The 20808-nt window shown below is 36.0% G+C and overlaps 1 protein-coding gene across 2 annotated transcripts in view; it reads right to left on the bottom strand.

Annotated features, from left to right (window-relative positions):
• Positions 1 to 673: 673 nt before the first annotated feature.
• Positions 674 to 20808, bottom strand: part of atad2b (ATPase family AAA domain containing 2B) — an 87480-nt gene continuing 67345 nt past the window's right edge. For both annotated transcript variants that reach the window (XM_051874739.1, XM_051874740.1), the window contains exons 25-28: positions 18416 to 18994; positions 17810 to 17940; positions 7817 to 7945; positions 674 to 3909 (exon numbers count right to left, since the gene is read on the bottom strand). In XM_051874739.1, the coding sequence (XP_051730699.1) occupies positions 3868 to 3909; positions 7817 to 7945; positions 17810 to 17940; positions 18416 to 18994 (881 nt within the window). In that variant the 3' untranslated portion in view covers positions 674 to 3867. The remainder of the gene's footprint in view (positions 3910 to 7816; positions 7946 to 17809; positions 17941 to 18415; positions 18995 to 20808) is intronic.

Raw genomic sequence — 20808 nt, 5'->3', positions numbered from 1 at the left:
CAGGATTTATATTTAAAGGAATATTTCATCCAAAAATGAAAATTCTGTCATTAATTACTCACCCTCATGTTGATCCTAACCTATAAGACTTTTGTTCATCATCAGAACACAAATGAAGATCTTTTAATGAAATCTGAGAGCTTTCCGTCCCTCCATTGACAGCTACATCATTACCACTTTGATACTTCAAAAAGTTCATAAAGAAATCATAAAAAAAAAATCCATGAGTTGAGTGGTTTACTCCAAATTTTCTGAAGCGACTCAATCGTTTTATATGATGAATGAATGTTTAATGGGTTTGGAACAACATGAGGGTGAGTAAATGACAATTATCAATCATAGGGCCCTAATTTAATGTCATGATACTGAATTTGATGAGACTTTCTGCTCCAATTTAAGACCTGTAGAAACCATATAATAGAAGGTTGTCTTTTCCATAACATTTTAAAAATGTGTGCCTTTAAAATCCCTGATAAATAAATGAAGCCAAAGCTGGATAGTTTAAGTCAAAACATGTAATGTATGTGAATGCAAATGTGCTTTTTATTGGTCAATCTTACACTTACTGTTTTGCTATTTCCAATTTATGAACAAAGCACACTCCAAAATGTGCTCTAACCCTTATTACAAATCAAGACAGGACTCAGATTGAAATTGAAACAACCAGAGAAACTTCAATTTGCACCTTTTATTCAAGTATATCACAGCAGTTTATTTCAGAAATTACAGTAAATATTTCATTTCACAAAAGGACTGCAGGGAAGGACAGAACAATATGTGTGGTTTTGATTTGCTTCATAGTAGTAAATATAAAAAGGAACAAATTCTGGTATTACTCAAAAAAACAAAAGAAAAAAAAAAACATTCCCTCAACCTTGTAAATCATTAAAGGGGTAAAAATCTACTGATTACATGAAATTAACTAAACAAACCATTATTTGCAAACAAGACAAATCTCTTCAACATAGAGCATTGACTTAAAAAACTGAACTTGTTAAACTGAAATCAGGTGGGTTTAGTGGGTCTTATTCACCTACCTAAAGCAAAATGCTATTGACTTCCTACTGTCAGTCGAACAATTTGAATTAAACTTGGGTCAACTAAAGGAAAAGAACTTTAGCTTGTAGTCAAACACATAGAACTACATAGACTTTCATGCCCACATTGAAACATTTTTAATGCAGGATTTAAGAGTTAATTTTCTAAAAAATATATTAGTGGTCTAAATGTGAAATTTCATTTCCACATAAAGCGCTGACCAAGATTTGATTTAGATTCAGGGCCAGTTACCTTATGCTTTCATATAGCTATGAAAAACAGGGCGTCTTGTGAATTGGCATCAATTAAATCATCTTTTTTTCCCCAGATAAATTTGTGAGAAGCACAAGTGGTCAGTATTACAGTAGTTTCTTCCAAGCTACACCAATTAGGCATGTTGTTGATACTACAGGTGATGGAGAGGGACCCCAAAACACACATTAGCCACATGAACTTCCCCTTCATCCTCTACAGTAATATTTGAAAATGAAAAAGAAGTCTAACCACCATCATATGCACCTTAATGGAATAAATATTAATGTAGCAGAGACCTGAGACCAGTAAACCCCGTTTCTGAACGTCGTGCAACACCTGCTACAAAAATGCGCTACATCGTGTCTCGGCGCAAATTTCGTGTAACAATTTTTCCAATTAGTTTTGGTTGAACAAAATGTTGTACATATGATCATAATTTAATAAATAAAAAAAAGGACAGGCAATAGCACGAAGTAAAAATGCGACTGCAAAGTTTGAGAGAAATTAAAAACATGAAATGGACTGAAGCATTTCACAAACATGGCCACTAATATAAAATTCATGGGATGCACATGTAGAAAAACTGAAATATACAATATATAACATTTCACCGATATTATAATGCCATTTCTTTTCTCGGCTCAAAAGCAGAACAACCCAAAAAATGAAATACTAAGAAAACAAAATCTGAACAAACCCGAGGATTACTGCAGCAGCCACATGTCGGAGAGGTGATCCAGTACCTTAGCTTGAATTTCTGAAGGGCGCAGTGATATTACAGAGGTCAACAAATACTGTTTGTCAGTAAACAGGTCATTACTTTTGTCTCTTCGCATGAAAACAACTTGCTGAGGTAGCTGTGCTTCTGTCTCTCACACGCACTGCAGTAGTCCAAAGCTAACTCCTAGTTTTATCCTTTTGCATATGTCTTAAAAAGTGTTATTTTTTTCTCTCTCTTTTTTCCGTTTTGTCTATAGCACCGAATCCGAGACAAGGTCACGGGGACTCTTGAACTTGGATCAACGTTCTTTACAAAGCATTGAAAGCTGAAAGTTTGAGAGGGGGAGCTAATGATACTTAACACCAAAACTGACTGAAATTAAGCTATTAATGCAACAGGATTCAGCACAATATTAGACAGTTAGCACAATGGAAACACTAAAAAACGGCAAACAAAAAATATAAAAAAAAAATACAACAAAAACATATAATAATGCTTTACGTTCAAAAATTCAGCACTGCCTAGACTGCCATTGTAGCTTCAACGATTTGAACATCAAAACATCGCTGATATTTTTACTCTAAATTTGTGACGTTACAATAAAAATGGATGGCAAAAGAAAGCCACATCGTTTGATGGAGCAACCAAATCATGGAGATGTTTGGGTTGGTGACTTGAGAAGAGACCGGCAAACAATTAACTACAAAGTACACCAAAAGACGACTTTATCGAAGTCTCTTAAAACATCTGGAAAGGGTTTGTAGCCCTGTGGCTTGTCCACAAACATTAATTGCTTGTGAAATACTATTTCAAAGTTTAAGGCACATGCTAGGCAGTGCAATCTCCAGATAATCTACTCATAAATCCAGTTAAACCAGAAAAATGCCAAAAAAAATAAAACAAAAATGAAAAAGCCCTAGGGGGAAAAATATGTGATGGGTCTAAAATACTACTATTCCTCTCCTAAAGATCTATTTTAACCAAAATCTGTCCATTTATTTATTTTTTGTTTGTTTCTACAAATATTAAAGTCTGAATAGGAGAACACAGTCTCATTTTTCACAGGGAAAAGTTGGTTTACAATACAGAGGCCTTGCAAAACTTACAATTAACATCCAGTAGAAAACAACTTGTCACTAGACGTCCCTACAAAACGTGTTGTTGTTCCAGCAGGAGTATCTATGAGGCTAAAAAGTGTTGATAATCTCAATGGTGACAAGGTGTGACATCACAGGAGTGGAACGATGCTCAGGGGGTTGGAGGTTGGACGTAGAAAGAGTGTAATGTAGTTTATTTCCACAGTAAATGACCAACTGACTCGAGCTGTAGGGCATCACACTGTCCGTATACTGTTTTCCACTGCTGGTGAGAATCTGTGTGTATGTATATGTGTTTACTTCCAGTAGACAGAGGCTGAGGTTGCTTTGTGACATCACACAATCTTTTATTTTTGTACTGTTTGTTTGTGTTTTGTTTGCTTATTTATGAGAAGAACAAGGAGCAGCAGATGAAAACAAACAAAAAAAAAAACAATAGCACCCAATAGCACCAAGAACAATCATCAGCAATTGGCATGTATGTGAGTTTACAAAAAAGAAACAAGCAAAAATGAAACCTCCAGGAGTTTTTGTGTTTGGTTCTGTTTCAGGTACCTGAGATGATAGCACCAAGGTCGCCTTTGTAAGCCTTTGTTTCAAATGTCTGCACCTTTTTTTTTTTCCCCTTCCCGCTGTCATTTAAGACCGAGGCGTCCAGACCTGCTCCACGTTAAGGACTTGGCTCCGAACGCTGGCCTCTCCCTCTTCTATCAAAAGAGTCTCCGATCACATTTCTCTCTGAAAGCCCTCTATTCATCACAGGAATGTTTCGAAATGCTTAACTTGCCTCTCCATCGCCTGAAAATCAGCACACAGAAAACACAGTCATTAATGGCACATTGTTAAATGTGAATTTCTTTAAAATTTCTTTTTTAATGGATAGTTTATAAATGAAACCAAGATGAACTTGGCATAAAAGTAAAGTTTTGAACGTCATTATTTGGACTAGATATTATGATATTATTATATGTACATAAGCATAACATTTTATTATTATTTATTATTATTACTTAACGTACATTTTTATTACATTTATCGTTCATCTTCGGAACACAAATTAAGATATTTTTGATGAAATCTGATGGCTCAGTGAGGCCTCTATTGCCAGCAAGACAATTAACACTTTCAGTGGCCAGAAAGGTACTAAAGACATATTTAAAACAGTTCATGTGACTACAGTGGTTCAACCTTAATGTTATAAAGCAATGAGAATACTTTTTGTGTGCCAAAAAAACAAAATAAGTACTTTATTCAACAATATCTAGTGATGGGCGATTTCAAAACACTGCTTCATGAAGCTTCGAAGATTTACGAATCTTTTGTTTCGAATCAGTGGTTCGGAGCACGTATCAAACTGCCAAAGTCACGCCCCCCAGTGGTGAACCATTGAAATTTCGAAACACTTATGATGTAACAAAGCCTCGTTTACTGAAATCACGTGACTTTGGCAGTTTGATACAGCTTTCTGGGCATCTGAAAGTGTTAACTGTCTTGCTGTCAATAGAGGCCTCACTGAGCCATCGGATTTCATCAAAAATATCTATATTTGTGTTCTGAAGATGAAAAAATATCTTACGGGTGTGGAACGACATGAGGGTGAGTAATTAATGACAGAATTTTCATTTTTGGGTGAACTAACCCTTTAATGTTTTATGTACTTATATACTACTATTATTCAAATGCTTGGGGTCTGTAAGATTTTTTTTTTTTTTAAAGAAATCTGTGATGCTCACCAAGCCTGCATTTATTTGATAAAAAATACAGTAAAAACAGTAAATACTGTGAAATAATTACAATTTAAAATAATACTTAATTTATTTCTGTGATCAAAGCTGAATTTTCAGCATCATTACTCCAGTCTTCAGTGTCACATGATCCTTCAGAAATCATCTAATATGCTGATTTGCTGCTTAAGAAACATTTCTGATTATTCTCAATGTTGAAAACTGTTTCCACAAAAATATTAAGCAGCACAACTGTGAAACATTTTTTCAGGATTCTTTGATGAATATAATGTTCAAAAGAACAGCATTTATTTGAAACAGAAATTTTGTTTTTACTGTCACTTTTGAACAGTGTAATGCATCCTTGCTGAATAAAACTATTAATTAAAAAAAACAAAAAAACAAAAACAAAAAAACAAAACAAAAAAAACATACTGACTCCAAACTTTAGAATGATAGTGTATATTTTATACAGGTATGATCGCAGTAAAATGTCATGATTAATTGAAACCATCATGGCAGAACATGAAGCAGGATCGAGGACAAAGTTATTTCATGCAAAAAGGGACTAAACGAAAGGTGATCAGCTTTCAGAGTTTGGTTTTGAAAGAAGTTTTTGGTCTATTTTTACACCATGTCCCCACACAGTGACAAATGCAAAAAATAATTGGCATTTAAAGTGATAGTTCAAACAAAAATGTAAATTCTGTTATCATTTACTCACCCTCATGTTTTTTAAAAACTGTATGACTTTCTTCCATGAAACACAAAAGGAGACATTTTGTCCGAGCTGCTCTCTTCCATACAATGAAAGCGAAATGTGACCAGAAGTTGTTCAGCTCCAAAAAGGACAAAAAAGCACCATAAATGTAGTCCCATATGATTTGTTTATAAAACTAACTTTGTGTTAGAAACAAACCTTAAAATTAAGATATAATTAATAAAGCCTTCTTTGACAGCTACAGAAACTTTCATTGTATGAAAAAGAGCAGTGTAAACATCACTTTGTTATTCTTCTAGTTATTATCTATAGCAGCTAATGAAAGTCTCGAGCATTCATAGAAACTTACTTACTTTACTTCTGTGTTTCAAAATAAGGTGTTTAAATAAGTCCCCTTTTGAGCTTTTATGACTTCCAAGAAAATCATACAGGATTTGATAGACACGAGAGTGAGTAAATGATGACAGAACTATCCCTTTAACACACAGCTATGAGAAGCATAATTTTAGATCAATGATATCCCGCTATGGGCGGAGCTAAAACAGCATAAGAAAAAGCCATTAACTTTATCACATTGTGTATGGCTAGAACTCCGCTTTACGTTCTTTCAAACCACACATGGATTTAATACAACTCTTTATCTGACATGATAATTCTTGTTGAGGTCAAAGTATAGCTAAGAATTAAACTCTAAAGCCACTTTACAGCACAGGACAATGTGTGAACAATTAACAAAATCATGTCCAATTTCTGCTATCCTCTGTGGATCTCAGCTCCGGTCCACCAGCTGCAAAAGATCCAACAATATGACAGAGACCAGCGGATTAAAATCTAAACACATACAGCTTTTCCAGATGGTCTCGATCTCAAATCATCCTGGAATTAATAAATACGACTCCATTAGGGTGCTCTCAAAGAGGAATTGGTACACAACATGCAAATTAGCCTTCAGTCAAGCCGGCCATAATTCCTTAGAGCAATTCTAATCTGTTTCTGCTGGGCAGCTACCATTACTATTGTATTTGAGAACAGCGCACATAATTTCCCAGGAGGCCGTGCGAGAGCTCTCTACCATTGGCGCGCCAACGTAATTTAGACACACAGCAGCTGTTCGGTGTGCCGTGTTCAATCACTGTGTATCCATCTCCTCTGAGCCGCCGTCACACATGACACATGACTGAACTGAACATTACGAGTCATTAGTCAGTATAGAGCTACTAGTTAATAATGGTATTGTATTAATTCAGTATTATACTGGAGATAAACCATTATTAGTAGTCATTATTTTGCAGTCATTATCGCTAAAATTCAGAGGTACTAAAACATTTTTAAACCAAATATATTTGTGGTCCAATCCAGTTTTATGGTTGCTTCAAAATAAAATAATAAAATTAAATAAAATAAAATAATAAAATAAAATAAAAAATAAATAAATAAAATAAAAAGCATTTATGAGTTTGAAATGAGCACACAAATAAAATTATAGCACAAAAGTTAAACTATAGGAATATAAAAATTATAAAATAACATGGATTTAGTTATAAGTTTGAAATCAGCACACAAAATTAAAATAAATAAAATTAAATTAAAAATAAATTTAAATAAAAAATAAAATAAATAAAAAATAATAATAATAATAAAAAAAGGAATTTATCAGGAAATCCATATTTTATGTAGTGTTGGCTTCACATCAAATAAAGCTAATAAAATATTATCTAGTGAAAGTGTGTGGCATGCTATCATGTGGTACAATTACCACAGCAATAGCCAACAATACATTGTATGGATCAAAATTATCGATTTTTCTTTTATGCCCAAAATCATTAGGATATTAAGTAAAGATCATGTTCCATGAAGATATTTTGTAAATTTCCTACTGTAAATATATCAAAAATTCATTTTTGTGAGTGGATATGCATTGCTAAAGACTTCATCTGGACAACTTTAAAGGCGATTTTCTCAATATTTTGATTTTTTTGCACCCTCAGATTCCAGATTTTCAAATAGTTGTATCTCGGCCAAATATTGTCCTATCCTAACAAACCATACATCAAGCTTATTTATTCAGCTTTCAGATGATGTATAAATCTCAATTTCAAAAAATTTATGACTGGTTTTGTGGTCCAGGGTCACAAATATGGGCTATGTCCAATCTTTTTGCTTGTGCACATGAAGCACACATGTAATTTGATAAATTGCACAACCAGCAGGACCATAATGTCTTTGAACATCATATTGATCTGTGTGTGCGTCACTCAACCTCTATCAGACGGGTCTTGTCGTAGTCTCTGCGGTGCTGGTAAATGCACTGGCTGAGCACTGAGTAAACTCTCTCCAGATGATCCACACTGAAGCCCTCACTTTTTACAACCACCTGCTCCAACAAAGCCTGAAACACAGGAAAATATAACACAATTCAACATAATTTTGTGGGTTAAGGAACACTTACTCATGTTCATGTTATTCTAAACCTGTGTGACAGAAATTTTTCCATGCAATTACAATTAACATGGAGTGACAACTTTGCGTGAGGAACAGACTGAGGGCATTTTTGGAGAGTTTGTTTGGTGCGTTTTCTCCTTTAGTTTGGTTCATTTAGGCATATGTGAACACAGAAATCACGCTCAGATCCACACCAAAACAATCGCTCCGAGATTGCCTGAACGAAATGGTCTCGGCCCGATTGAAAAGGAACTCTGGAGTGGTTGAGGTGAGAAAGCAATCCGACCCAATGAACCAATGAACCAAGTGGTATCATTATTCATAATGGGAAATCTGTAATATAAAAAGCAGCAGTGTCTGATTATGTGAGTTTATTTGGTTGAAAACCAAAGAGCACCTCTTCATCTTAAAATGTTGTGTAATTGCTCTCCCCATGAAGCATTGATTCCAGCTCTAACTGCATAAATTATACATATATAATTTTAAATATATATAATTTATCAGTCAAAGCGGGAATCAAGGCTACATTCATAGTGTTTGCGTGCGTCACGACAGCAACAGAAAAACCCACAATAAGCCCGCAAAGTGAACTTGTCGATCCATCCAATCCAACACAGACCAATAAGAGGACAGGTTTACTGACATGTGGTACGCTTTGAAATGTTGCCTTCTGAAAGCGAATCGAACCAAGAAGAAATTAAGAAATGAACAAATTAAGTCCCTGTTTCGGAACAAAGCAAACAATCTACAGGTCTAAAAACGCCCTGAGAGAGGTTCATGAATGAATCTTTCTTTTGAGTCTAATCTTTCTAATAAATTGGTTGATTAGGTTCACAAAACCAGTCTGAATAATTCATTTGAATTAAACTGATCTGGTTCTTGAATTCAACTTACTAACTTCATCCCTTTGCAGTGGTTAACAGCTCAGCGAGGGAAAAATTATTCATTTTTCATCATCATTTTCAGTCTGTTCCTCACACAAAGCTTCAGAAGACTATTTATGCACTAATTTTATAGTGCTTTTGTGTCAGTTTTTGCTTGAACTCTTACATTTTAATTGCATGGAAAACCACAAAAAGTCTTTAGAATTTCTCATGTTTGTGCTCCACGAGTTTGGAACGACATTAGGGTGGGTGAGTGAATAATGACCACTTTGATGAGTATTGTCAGATTTTATCTGAGTCTGCCAGATCTGCCAATGCAGAAGTAATGTTCATAGCTCGTATGCTTATTAGTGTTTGATTTGTTAATGGCAGGAATAATGCCTTGGGTTTCTTTTTGTTTTCAGAGAGAAAAGCTCTTACACTTAAATGAGTCATTTTTATTCAAGTAAGATCTGGCTCTAAAGGAGGCATCTGGAAGTGAGGTAATGAATGAATCACATATAATCCTCAAATACACACGCATCAAGCATTTTTGTAAAGTTTATGCTGACATATGAGAGATACAATCTGTCTCTCATTCTGATTTTCTTGGGGAAATTTGACCTGCACCTGCTAACATATAACATTTCAGTCAAGCATTAAAGCCACTGATGAATGTGCATCCTGTGGTTTGCTGTGCTGTTGGAAAATGAATGTGGTGTTTGGAATAGTCTTGAAGAGGCTTAATTTGAAGTTGAAGTTTAATGGCATTGTTTTAGTTTCTGGAGACCGAGCTACAAACATGCAGTGAAAGAAAATGGGAGCTGACAGCTAATGCAGTGTGGAGACAGGTGTGGTGGAGGCAACCTCACAGATGCCAAATCCAGCTCATCACAGCAAACAACTGAACCTTCTATGAATAGAACAATGTTCTACATGCTTAAGTCAGTTCTGAACAAAATATTATCAGTTCAATCATTTAAAGATCCTTTAGGTGTGTAAAATTACAACAACTGTCTGAATGGATTACAAAACAGCATTTGTTAACATTTTCCTTAAAACATCAATCAATCAATCAATCAATCAATCTATCTATCTATCTATCTATCTATCTATCTATCTATCTATCTATCGACATTTTTATGTAAAATGTTTTAGTAAAATAAACATGAAGGTCAACAAAACTGTTTATTAATACCAATTAATTTAATGAAAAACAGTGCTACAATTTAATTAGACAACTTAATATTGCTTCTGACATGAAACATTTTGAATCCATTTGACTACAATGGCTGTCTGGTTGAAATGAAAGTTACTCTGACTGAAGAAAAAAAAAAAAGGCATGCCATTTTATACTATACTAAATATTGTTAAAAGGCTGAAAAACAGAACTTTTTTTTAGCTATATGACCCATCCCTAGTTATATACCAATCATCCAAATTTCAGAAATTTAATGGACTTTAAAGGAGTCATGGAAATGTTTCAGATAACAGTAACACGGCTCTATTCTGTCATTTTCAAAAGGAATATATTTCAAGAAACTGTTTCTATATACTTCCTCTATAGACTTGTTGCCAAGTTAAATGTACACACGAGAAAAACTGAGCGGGAAAATAAATGAACATTAACCGAGAAGGTAACCTCCAAAAAGATAGTTTGACCAGACGCACACCTGCAAAAGAAACAACTGTGACAACATTGACTCTCCAACATGTACACCCAGGAAGAGAGGTCAGCCATCTTCAAAAGCAATTACGATCACGCCGACAGCTAATTAAGGCACATCATAATTACCTTCCATTTCATGAGCAGCTCCAGAATGCAAGTATTTACTGTTTGCACTCGGTTTAATTAAAACACCTCAGACTTAACAGTGGCCTTTCAATTGACATGTTCATCACAACCATCCTCCGGCCAATTGTGAGCTCATCAAATCGCGCAGGGACAAGTTATTACTCAGACTGCATTGGTCCGAGTCAACATAAACAGTGCCAGTTCCTGATAAGGTTGGAGCCGGAAAGAAAAAGAGCACACAGGCACAAAGCAGAATGTGCCGAGATTACCAAAATACAGTAGTAATTGAGGATTCGGCTTTGGTTTTGGGGAGACATTAAAGCTTCCCCTACGGATAAGTTTGAAACCATATCTCTGCAGTGCGATGATAGCCCCTGAACCAATGAAAACAACCAAATGTCTTCATTAAAAACCACTAGAGGACATTGAAAGTAAATATCAGCATACTGAAGAGCAACACCACTAGAAAACAACCCTCTGCTTAGTCCAAGTGTGGAAACAACCAAAGTTCGTAAGATATAGACATTATAAGTGACTTTATTAGTTAGATAATTGTCCACTTGGCTGAAACTGACATGAAAAAAAACCTGAATAAATAGTGTAAAATACACACACACAGTCAATGGCATTATGGCAACATAATGTGTTAAATTCTAAATAATTATCAGTAAATATCACAATTTGCAAACATTTCAATTGCAGGGATTAGCTGTGGACCCGTGCTGTTTCTCTGTGTTGTTGCTCATCTGTGTCACTGACTGTGGGAGAACGGTCATGGATGGCAGACGCCCTCCATCAACCCTGAATAGAACGGTAATCCTAGCTTTAAAAGACCTGTTCACACAGTCCATTTGACTTTCGCTAAAAGACTTGTTTTGTAATAACCTGACCAGCCCAGACATCAATCTCACAGATGGAGTGATACGGAGGCATTAATTTGTGGGAGTGCAGAACACAAGCTGGTCAACTAACGTGAAGATTTAAAATTTCACAGCAACAAAGTTAAAGCTTTGAAAACATTTTATTCTATGAAGTATTCAAAAAGAAAAGAAAATATTACAGTAACTGCTGGATGAAACTATGCTTCACCAACCTACACATATAAACAAAGGTCAGCAAATATTTTGCAGTATAAAAGTGCAAAACAAACCTACATTAAAAAAGAGAAAACAAATTGTTAGTCTTCTTGAGGAAGGTCAAAAGGAAAAATATCACAACACACTGACATATGCTGCTTTAAAAGTTTATCAAAAACTCTTTGCTTCAAAAGCAAAAAGCCAAAAAGTTGCATCACAATGAAAAAAAAGTTTTTACTTTGTGACCATTAGGTTTAAAAGTGTTGTATTAATAAAACCAATACTGTACTGTTCTTATTACTGAGGACTATAATTGTTGAATAATTCAGTCATAGATTTTGTTAGTATGTCATTATAAAGGCTCAAAGGAGCTAGATTCACACGGGCCATGATTAAGACAGAAATGTTGAGTGAAAAATAAAGGAGAAGAGCACTTCTCCGTTCTTAATTTTAATACAAATCTCTCATGCGCTCCAGCTGCAGAACATGTATAATACATTCGACTAAGACAAACCGAAAGCTGAAATGGTCAAGTTAGAGAAGTGGAACAAGTGATGCAACTATTGTGGAAAATCCACAAGATGAACTGTGTAAAATTAAACCTTTGAGATCAATTTGAGACACACAAGGCTGTATTGAGCTGCACTGGGTAATATTACTATTTCACACTAAGATGGAAAAAATATTTCTTTTTATTTCTGAAAAAAAGTAGACTTTAAACCACAGATATTAAAATAATAGTTCACCCAGAAATTAAAAGAATATAAAAAGCACCATAAAAGCAGTCCAAACAACCTATGCAATGTCTTCAAAGTCCTTTTTAAGCTACAGTATAACATAGCTTTGTGTTAGAAACAGACCGAAATGGACTACAAAAGATGTATGGACTAAAAAAAATGGTGGCAAACACCACTGGTTCTAAAGTGTAGTCAAAAATGACCAAAATGCACATCACAAACTAACAAATGAACAGTAAAAATATTGAATACAGCTGAAAAGCATACAACTAAAAACTTTTTTTTGTGAAAGAGTCTGTGCTGCTCATCTTTGCGTCATCAGCCCGACACAGCAACTGACAGGTTCGACATAAAATCAATTGCCTCTGGTCTTAATGTGACACATATCAAACAAAGTTTAAAAACAAGTTTAAAAACTTAAACTTAAGGTTTGAACTGCCACATGTAATAATGTCTTATGCAGTCTGATGTGCTGTCCAAAATGTCAAATCTGTAACTCTTGTTCTAAAACAAGGGTTAGGGTTCGGCCGATCAGAACCAATTACATGTTTGCTTCTCGTGTTGTCATCTCTAGTGACAGCAGCAGCAAAGCAAAGATATCATCAAACTGGCATGACATTTCCATTTAGTTTCTTTGTAATGGCCGTACATCTATTTTTTGTGTACTACATTGCATCAAAAAAACAGAAAACAATGGACCCACCATGGCTCATTAGCACATAAATGATGTAATGCCTCGTCATCATCGTTCCTGTGTCTAAACAAAGATGACTAGCGTAATTTCTCACATACTAAAGACAGATGTTCTATAAACACCTTTTCCAACCGTCTGGATAGAGTGCTGTTCTCAGCTTGGCAAGTTTGGCTAAATACATGCACAAGCACGTTTAAGTTTGGGCGAACGGTGCCCTAGCATAGCACAAGTTTATGTTTGGCTAGCGCTGAACCATAGCAAAGTATGTGTTGCAGGTTGGCAGGATCTATTTCCTGGCATGTGTTTTCCATCAGTTTAGTCAAGAGATAATTTATTTTAGCTCTCTTCACACTCAAACATTCAGTGTTGCTGAGAGAGCAGAAGAAAGAACTGACTGAAAAAGCTCTGAAAAATAAACTGCTGAAATCAGGAAAATTTAAATAAATCCAATTATCATATTTGACTGAATTAATTACATTGACAATACGGAGTTCATTTAGACATTTTGCGCGTGCGCACACACGTACATATTTGTGTTTTGTTAAGCTCTGTATATATGTGTATATATATGTGTATATATATATATATATATATATATATATATATATATATATATATGTGTGTGTTTATATATGTTTTAACAAATACTACGCTTGTGTTACCACGAACTGTAGTTTTAATAGTTTTTTTTTTTTAGGCGAGAATATAGTTGTTTAGAGCTGAAATATGTGTAAATATATGTAACTCTCATATTTAATCATAGTGCCTATTTTACAGTTTGTTTAGATGTTTTCGGAGATGCGAGCTCCAGGTCGTCAGTGGCCGTTCAATGCTTGACATGAGATATATAATTCATTTTGGGTACATAAAACGGGCAATCTTTGGTCTTATTAATCTATTACTTGTTAAATTTATGGGCTATGTTAAATTTAATAATTTAATATTAAGGCTATATTTAACTTGCATCCTGTAGAGCACTGCTTTTGTACTGTACGTTTGACTGAATTGTACAATTGTGTTTATTTCCTATTGTCATTTATAATGGCTATTGTTGTTAATTTAAATACTGTTGTTCAATAAATATTTTATATAAATAACATGTTGCATTTGGTATTGAGAAAGGGTCCACTAGAGCGTAATATGGATTGAGTGAAAGTTACATTAATACGCCATTAGACGGCGGCAAACTTTACAAGTGAATGAATCAGTCGCAAGAGACTTTTAAATTGAAAGGGACTTTTGTAAACAAAGGACGTTGCTTTAGCCCTGTTATGGAAAATTCCCTTAACTGTAAATAGGACAAATACAAAGATCATTTTCCTCAGCAGACATTCAAATTGATTTTTATAATGGATACAATATTATGGACATCAACCTGAAGAATGAATGTTATATCAAGCACAGGTAATGCTCACCTAGGCGATCTCTCTCTCTCTCTCTCTCTCTCTCTCTCTCTCTCTCTCAATAATACTGTACAAAATACAATGAGTTTCAATGAAGGGACTCAACATTCCTTCGTTACTAGTTCTAAAGTGATGTCTTAGAATTGGTAACGGAGCCTTGGTCAAACTGTCAACTTGAGATTCGGATCCGTGGTGGAAGGAAGTAGTTCTGTAAAGAGGGTTTTAAAGACACTCCGCTGTTATTTCTTATTTATTTACACACTTGTGTTATCGAACTGTTGTATAAACGCAATATCTCCATAGCCATATCGCACACACATATTATATATATATATATATATAAATATATATATATATATATAAATAAAAGAAGCATAAAATAAGACTATGATGTATAAAAACTTAAATAGTACTCAGGAAAATAAAAGACGATGGAGAAGAAAATGGAAAGTGCTAAATTTAAATAATAATACTAAAATGTACCAATACAAAAGTCTCCAAAAAAATAAGCTTCATTTTCTTTAAACACAAAATAATTTCTTGTTTTCTTACTTTTGATGTTGTGGTGAAATGTGAGCCAGACTTGTTCTTGACAGGTTTTGTAAGATTCACCCAGCGAGAAGAAAGAACAGGGAGAACATGTTTGACTGAAAACGGACCAATTTCTTTGGTCATGAGAACAGCAGACATGAAGCTTGACATGCTATAATAAGCATGCTTTTAAGAAAACATTAAAGGTGAGGATAAAACCTTTTATTGTGTCCAAAGCAAAGACAGATTTAGACAAGCATGTCTTCTTGTTGAGCGATGGAGCCATATGGCCACGATCACGTTAAAGATCCAGGGATGTCATCAAGAGAGAAGACAACCTTTCCAAATTTCCAGGCTCAACTTGTGTGGTTTTTAGCTGCTCTGTGGTATTTATTATGCATCCAAACACTGACACATGATGTGATGCTGGCTTCTTGCGATGCACAAAAACACCAAGGCAAGATGAAACTCATAGTTTGCTGTGACGGCCCTTTAATTTCAAATGTGTTTGAGGGCCGTGCTGTGCAGCAAAAATGTCAATAGTAATGAGCGCATCTCCAGTCAATGAATATGAATGAAGCACAGGAAAACAGCCCACTTTTCATTCCTAATATGTGTCAGGCACTTTGCCACCCCAAACAGGAGATACCTGCTTAAACGGCAACTCTCACCCCACTTCAACGGCAATTCAATTTGTTCCATAAGCCAGGGATGAAAAAGCAATTATTCACAGCATCCGTCACTTCACGATCTGTTTCTTAAAGATATCAGCCTTTTCTCGGTAAATGAACAAATAAGCCGGAGGATTAGTGCCACACGTGCTTCCGGGCCTTCGCCCCCCATCGCTTTGCGCAGCCCAGCGACCGGCGATCCGTGTAAGGAGTTCTCAGGGGGGGTTTTCAGTGATGATGGTGTGATAGATGATGTGGCGGCGGGGTGTGTCGCATGTCGTCATGCGATAGAGCCGACTGCTCAGACTCTTCTTCAGATGCTGCGGTCACCAGTCTAAGCACTACAGTTGGCACTTTGGTGCTGGTGAGAAGAAAACTCAGCACGCCTGCCATTTGCTGTGTTGAAAGTGTAAGTCTCACACATATTTCAATCACTGTTTAGCAAACAGGATGTGCAGCATATTAAGTCACATTAAAGGGCGTGTTCCGAATGGTATACTAACATACTACTCCTAGAAATGCTATATGAATATTGTTCACTATATGCATGGAATAGCAGGATAACATGCTATATTTGCACACTGCAAGGAAGTGTGCAACTCTACTTTTAGGGCATAGTATAAGTAGGTGAATTGGGACGCAGCAACCCATTCAGGAATAAGAACTTGTTTAAAGATCCACTGGTGCTTTCCAGATTGGAACTAAAGCACTATGTGCTTGTAAGAGGAGAATCAAAATTGACAATTGCTGCCCTAATTTGATGAAGTTGATAGCAAATAATTAAATGGAAAATGAATGACTTGGCGAATGAGAGTGAATGAATACCTCCAAAATTGCCTAATGATGATGATGATGAAGCAGTCTTCACACTGATGACTTTCTTTCCAAAATGAGTTGATGATTGGAGTGATTTCCCTCCTTCTGAGATCAGTGTATTACAGCACAGCTACAGTAATGCTAATGAGTGTAGAGAGCTTATGGGGATGTGCTTATGGATGTATGTTACCTCAGAACAATCTCTGAAGACACCAGAAAACTGTATTTCCAACCCATTAACTTTAATAATTTGATGGGGGTTATGATATTGGTTTCAGAGGCAGAAAAAAACATTACAATTTAATGTAAACTAATTAAAGGGGTCATATAATGTCACTTTTACAAGATGTAAAATAAGTCTCTGATGTCCCCAGAGTGTGTATGTGTAGTTTTAGCTCAAAATACCTTACAGATCTTTTTGAGGGTGAACAAAAACGCTCAGTTTTTGTGCGTGTCCCTTTAAATGTAAATGAGCTGCTGCTCCCAAGAAGAGGGCGGAGTTTCAAGAGCTCATGTTAGCAGCGCCGATTACCTCATGCAGACTCACTGAAAATGTCAGAAACTGTTCAGCCTTTTATGTTCAAACCCGAGTCGGACAATGATGGAGAGACTCAAGAAGAAGTGACAACATGTAGAATGCAACAGGACGTTTCTGAATGGTTAGTTGATGAATTTATGTAGCTGATGTGGAGTTAACTATCTTAAAGTCATTGATTAGCATATTCTGTCATGATAATCTATAAATCGCTCATGTGGGAACTGTTGTAAGATGCCAACAGAGCCAGAAAATATATGCTGCATGAAGATACAACAGGTATAGTTTAGTTTAATTACGGTTATAACTTGTCATGTTGTCATCTTGCTTTTATGACACGCTATTGCATTTGTGTTACGTACTGTATTGCAATAACATGGCCTCACCCCTTTGTTGCATGTTCTCGGGGGCAGAGTTTATGTAAATTTTAGGGTTAGTGATGTCACTAACCCAGGAAGAAGCTCGTTGTAGTCCCTACCAGCCCTTTGTTGTAGTCCTTAAACAGAGAATTCTTTAAAAGAAAATATCTCGCTTTGCTTTGTACTTAGAGCGTCCTAACATTGTAGATGTTGTTTATGCTCTAACAGCAACATTACACACTAACTAAAGGTAAAAAAGTGAAATCATAATCAATCTTTAAATCTTTAAAACATATTTTAGTTCTTAAGAATTACTTAATTTCCACCTCACCTCTAGCTGCTGGTGGTCAACCACGAGAGCAGGAGGTGGCGGAAGTTGCACAGCCTCCTCGAGTCTGACAGCCAACTCCTCTGACTCCGGTTCGGATGGACCTTTACCACATTTCTTCCCTTTTAATGAACCTATAAAAATGAAGCAAAGTCACATTATGAAAAAAACCTGAGCACGCAACACACGAGAAACAGACAACACCTGGTGAAGGAAAAGCATGTAGTCGCATAAGAGGAGACAAGTCCTCAGGGTGTTTCTGTTGGTGTATTTAACTCTCGGCAGGAGAAGCGCTCACAAGCAGATGGTGTTTTGAAGTCCAAGTACAGAGTATTTTTCTCCAAATTGTGATTAACCATATAGTTGACTATCAATACTAGGAATTATTCATCGGTCCTGCATCTTTTTGGACATCTGTTAAGACTAAAACTTTATTTTGGACAGTTATTTATTTAACATTGCTTAATTACATATAATTATGTTTATTGCAGTGTTCTATGCATTTTAAAATCTCTAAATGGAGTGCATAAACATTTTAAATATATAAAAATATATAATATAATATGCTAAATGAGTACTTTGGCATTCGCCGAATCTAACGTGCCATACCTTCTTTTTCATGGTCGCCATCAGACACGGTTTCCTCCGTTGTCGCCACATTCTCCTCTGCATTGCATTCTGGGGCAGAAGGTTCTTTATGCTCCGCTCGTTTCTCTTTAAGTGCATCTATTTTAATAGAGTCTACCTCTGTTTCTTTATCTAGAGCATCACTGTACACACTGTCCATAGATTCATTTCCATTCACACACTCCTGAGGTGCGGGGGCCGTCGGGGCCTCAGATGGCTTCTTACCGCTGGGAGCCTCATCCGAGGGTGTCTCGATCGCCTCCTCTTCGCCCTGAGGGTCCTGAGTGGCCGTCGGCTCGCAGGAGTTTTCCTCCTCCGTGGAGAGGACGTGTCCGTTGGCCTGGAGTGGTTGTTTGTCAGGATGGAGCTCCATTGCATCACATGACGACTCGTCCTGAGTGAGACAGGCATCACCTTGCAACATTGCAGCCGAGTCCTCTGCTCCCTCTTCCTCATCTGGTTCATCATCTTCTTCTGCTTCCTCCTTTTTATAGCTCTTCTTCTTCCTGATGATGCCCCGCCCCCAAATCGGTCGCCGTCGCAGTTTTCGTTTTATGTTATCTGAAGACAAAGAAAGATTTGTGTTAAGTCAACTAAGACAACAGACGGGAAATGCATAATGTATTCATTCTACAAAGAAATGAACAAGTCAGAAACAGTTCAATATGAAACTTTGTTAGGTTAGTTTTGGGGGAATACTGCAAGTCTTTTTTTTTTTTTTTTTTTTTAAATGTAAATTTAAATTGAGATTTTCTTTTTATTTGTGAATGCAAAGTCCAAATAAATAATAATAAAAAAAATAAAAAAAATCACTGGATGTTGATATCATAATTGGATCATGATTGAAACCACATCAAGCATCTAGTGTCCATAATAAGTGAACAGCACTCATTTCAAACCCAGTAAAGCACCTCATTGAAACAGTTCTGACCTTGCAGAGTTTCTGCATATTTATTAAATCTAAAAATAAATTTAAATAAATATATTACTATATTTAGAAAATAAATAACCATTTAAAAGTAAAAAATTAAATTAAATTAAAAAGCCACACAACTCATTTTGATTTTATTAGGCTTTAAATATAGCCTTCTCTGATTAAGGTCTACTGTTTCTGCACATTTAGATTTAAGAAATATAAAAATACATTGAAATTATATATAAATAATTATATTTACTAGTTAACCAAAATATAAAATAAAATAAAAGCTAACAGACATGAACTAAAAGCCACAAAACTCTTATTTTGATTTCATGGGGTCTTTAAATGTGGCATCTACTGTACTCTGATTAAGGCCTACAGTAATATAAAAATTACTCAATTCATGATGATAGCAAATTCAACTTATACTGTACAGTATATACAAAAACACTTGGAAAGCTTTTGAGTTGTGCAGGGTCTTGCATTTTAATAACTTACATTCACCTCGTGATTCTCGCTCCCTAATTACATGCAAAATCCCTGTCAAAATCACGAGTGTTGGAAGCAGGTCTAACCGTTCATTAGACATGACTGACTGCATGATGAACTTCTCACCCACATGTCTCATAGTCACTCAGATGACAACGAGAGAGAGAGGAAAAAAAGAGTTGTCGTGACCGTCACCGGGGAGCTTATGCTGAGCGCTCCAGAAGCACGGCGAGAAAAATAGACAGAGGCGGGTGGGCCAATCTGTTAGCACTACACGACACCTGTCCACTGTGTAATTGGTCAGAGAGGGAGAGAAAGGGGCTATGGAGAAAAAAAGAAAAAAAAAAAAAAACAGAGGGGGAGCATTGCTCAGCACGCAGGAAGCCATGCTTAAAGTTGTAATTGAAAACAATGGACGGCAGCCCAGATGTGCGCCATATATCAGAGCCCAAAAGGATTGGGCTAATTTTCCTCCTCCGGCTGCTGGTGTTTCCTATTGGGCTTTCAGTGACTGAGTAGTCACACTCCACTCACAATAATGGATTCCCACACCACCCCTCCTATTCTAAATACAACAGGTTTTTTTTGTTGTTTTTTTTTTTTTAATCGGAGAGGTTGATTGCGAAACACTTGGTGCTCCCTTCGGATGTAATCAGAATGATCGAGTGAGGTGTGGGAGAGAGAGGGAACAAGCAAGTGGAAGAGAGAGAAAGAGAAGGACCTTGGAGATTGCCAACATATGGACAGAGAGAGAAGAAAGAGAGGGGGCGCATAAGTGAAAAATGGGGGGGAGCTTTTCCATTTCCAAAAATGTAATAAAAACTTCAGGCTAAAGGTCTGATGCTGTAAAACTTTAACAGGCTTCATTCCACACATTCCTCTGCTGAATCCACAGCACTAGTCTGGGGTAACTAACAGGTCTCGAGTTCAACAGTTGGGCTTTTACTTCTCTACCTTCTGCAGTAAC

The sequence above is a fragment of the Ctenopharyngodon idella genome, chromosome 20 (genome assembly GCF_019924925.1).
Source record: "Ctenopharyngodon idella isolate HZGC_01 chromosome 20, HZGC01, whole genome shotgun sequence".
Taxonomy (NCBI): domain Eukaryota; kingdom Metazoa; phylum Chordata; class Actinopteri; order Cypriniformes; family Xenocyprididae; genus Ctenopharyngodon; species Ctenopharyngodon idella.
Note: the sequence above shows the minus strand (reverse complement) of the source record. Positions and strands in the feature narration are given on the sequence as shown.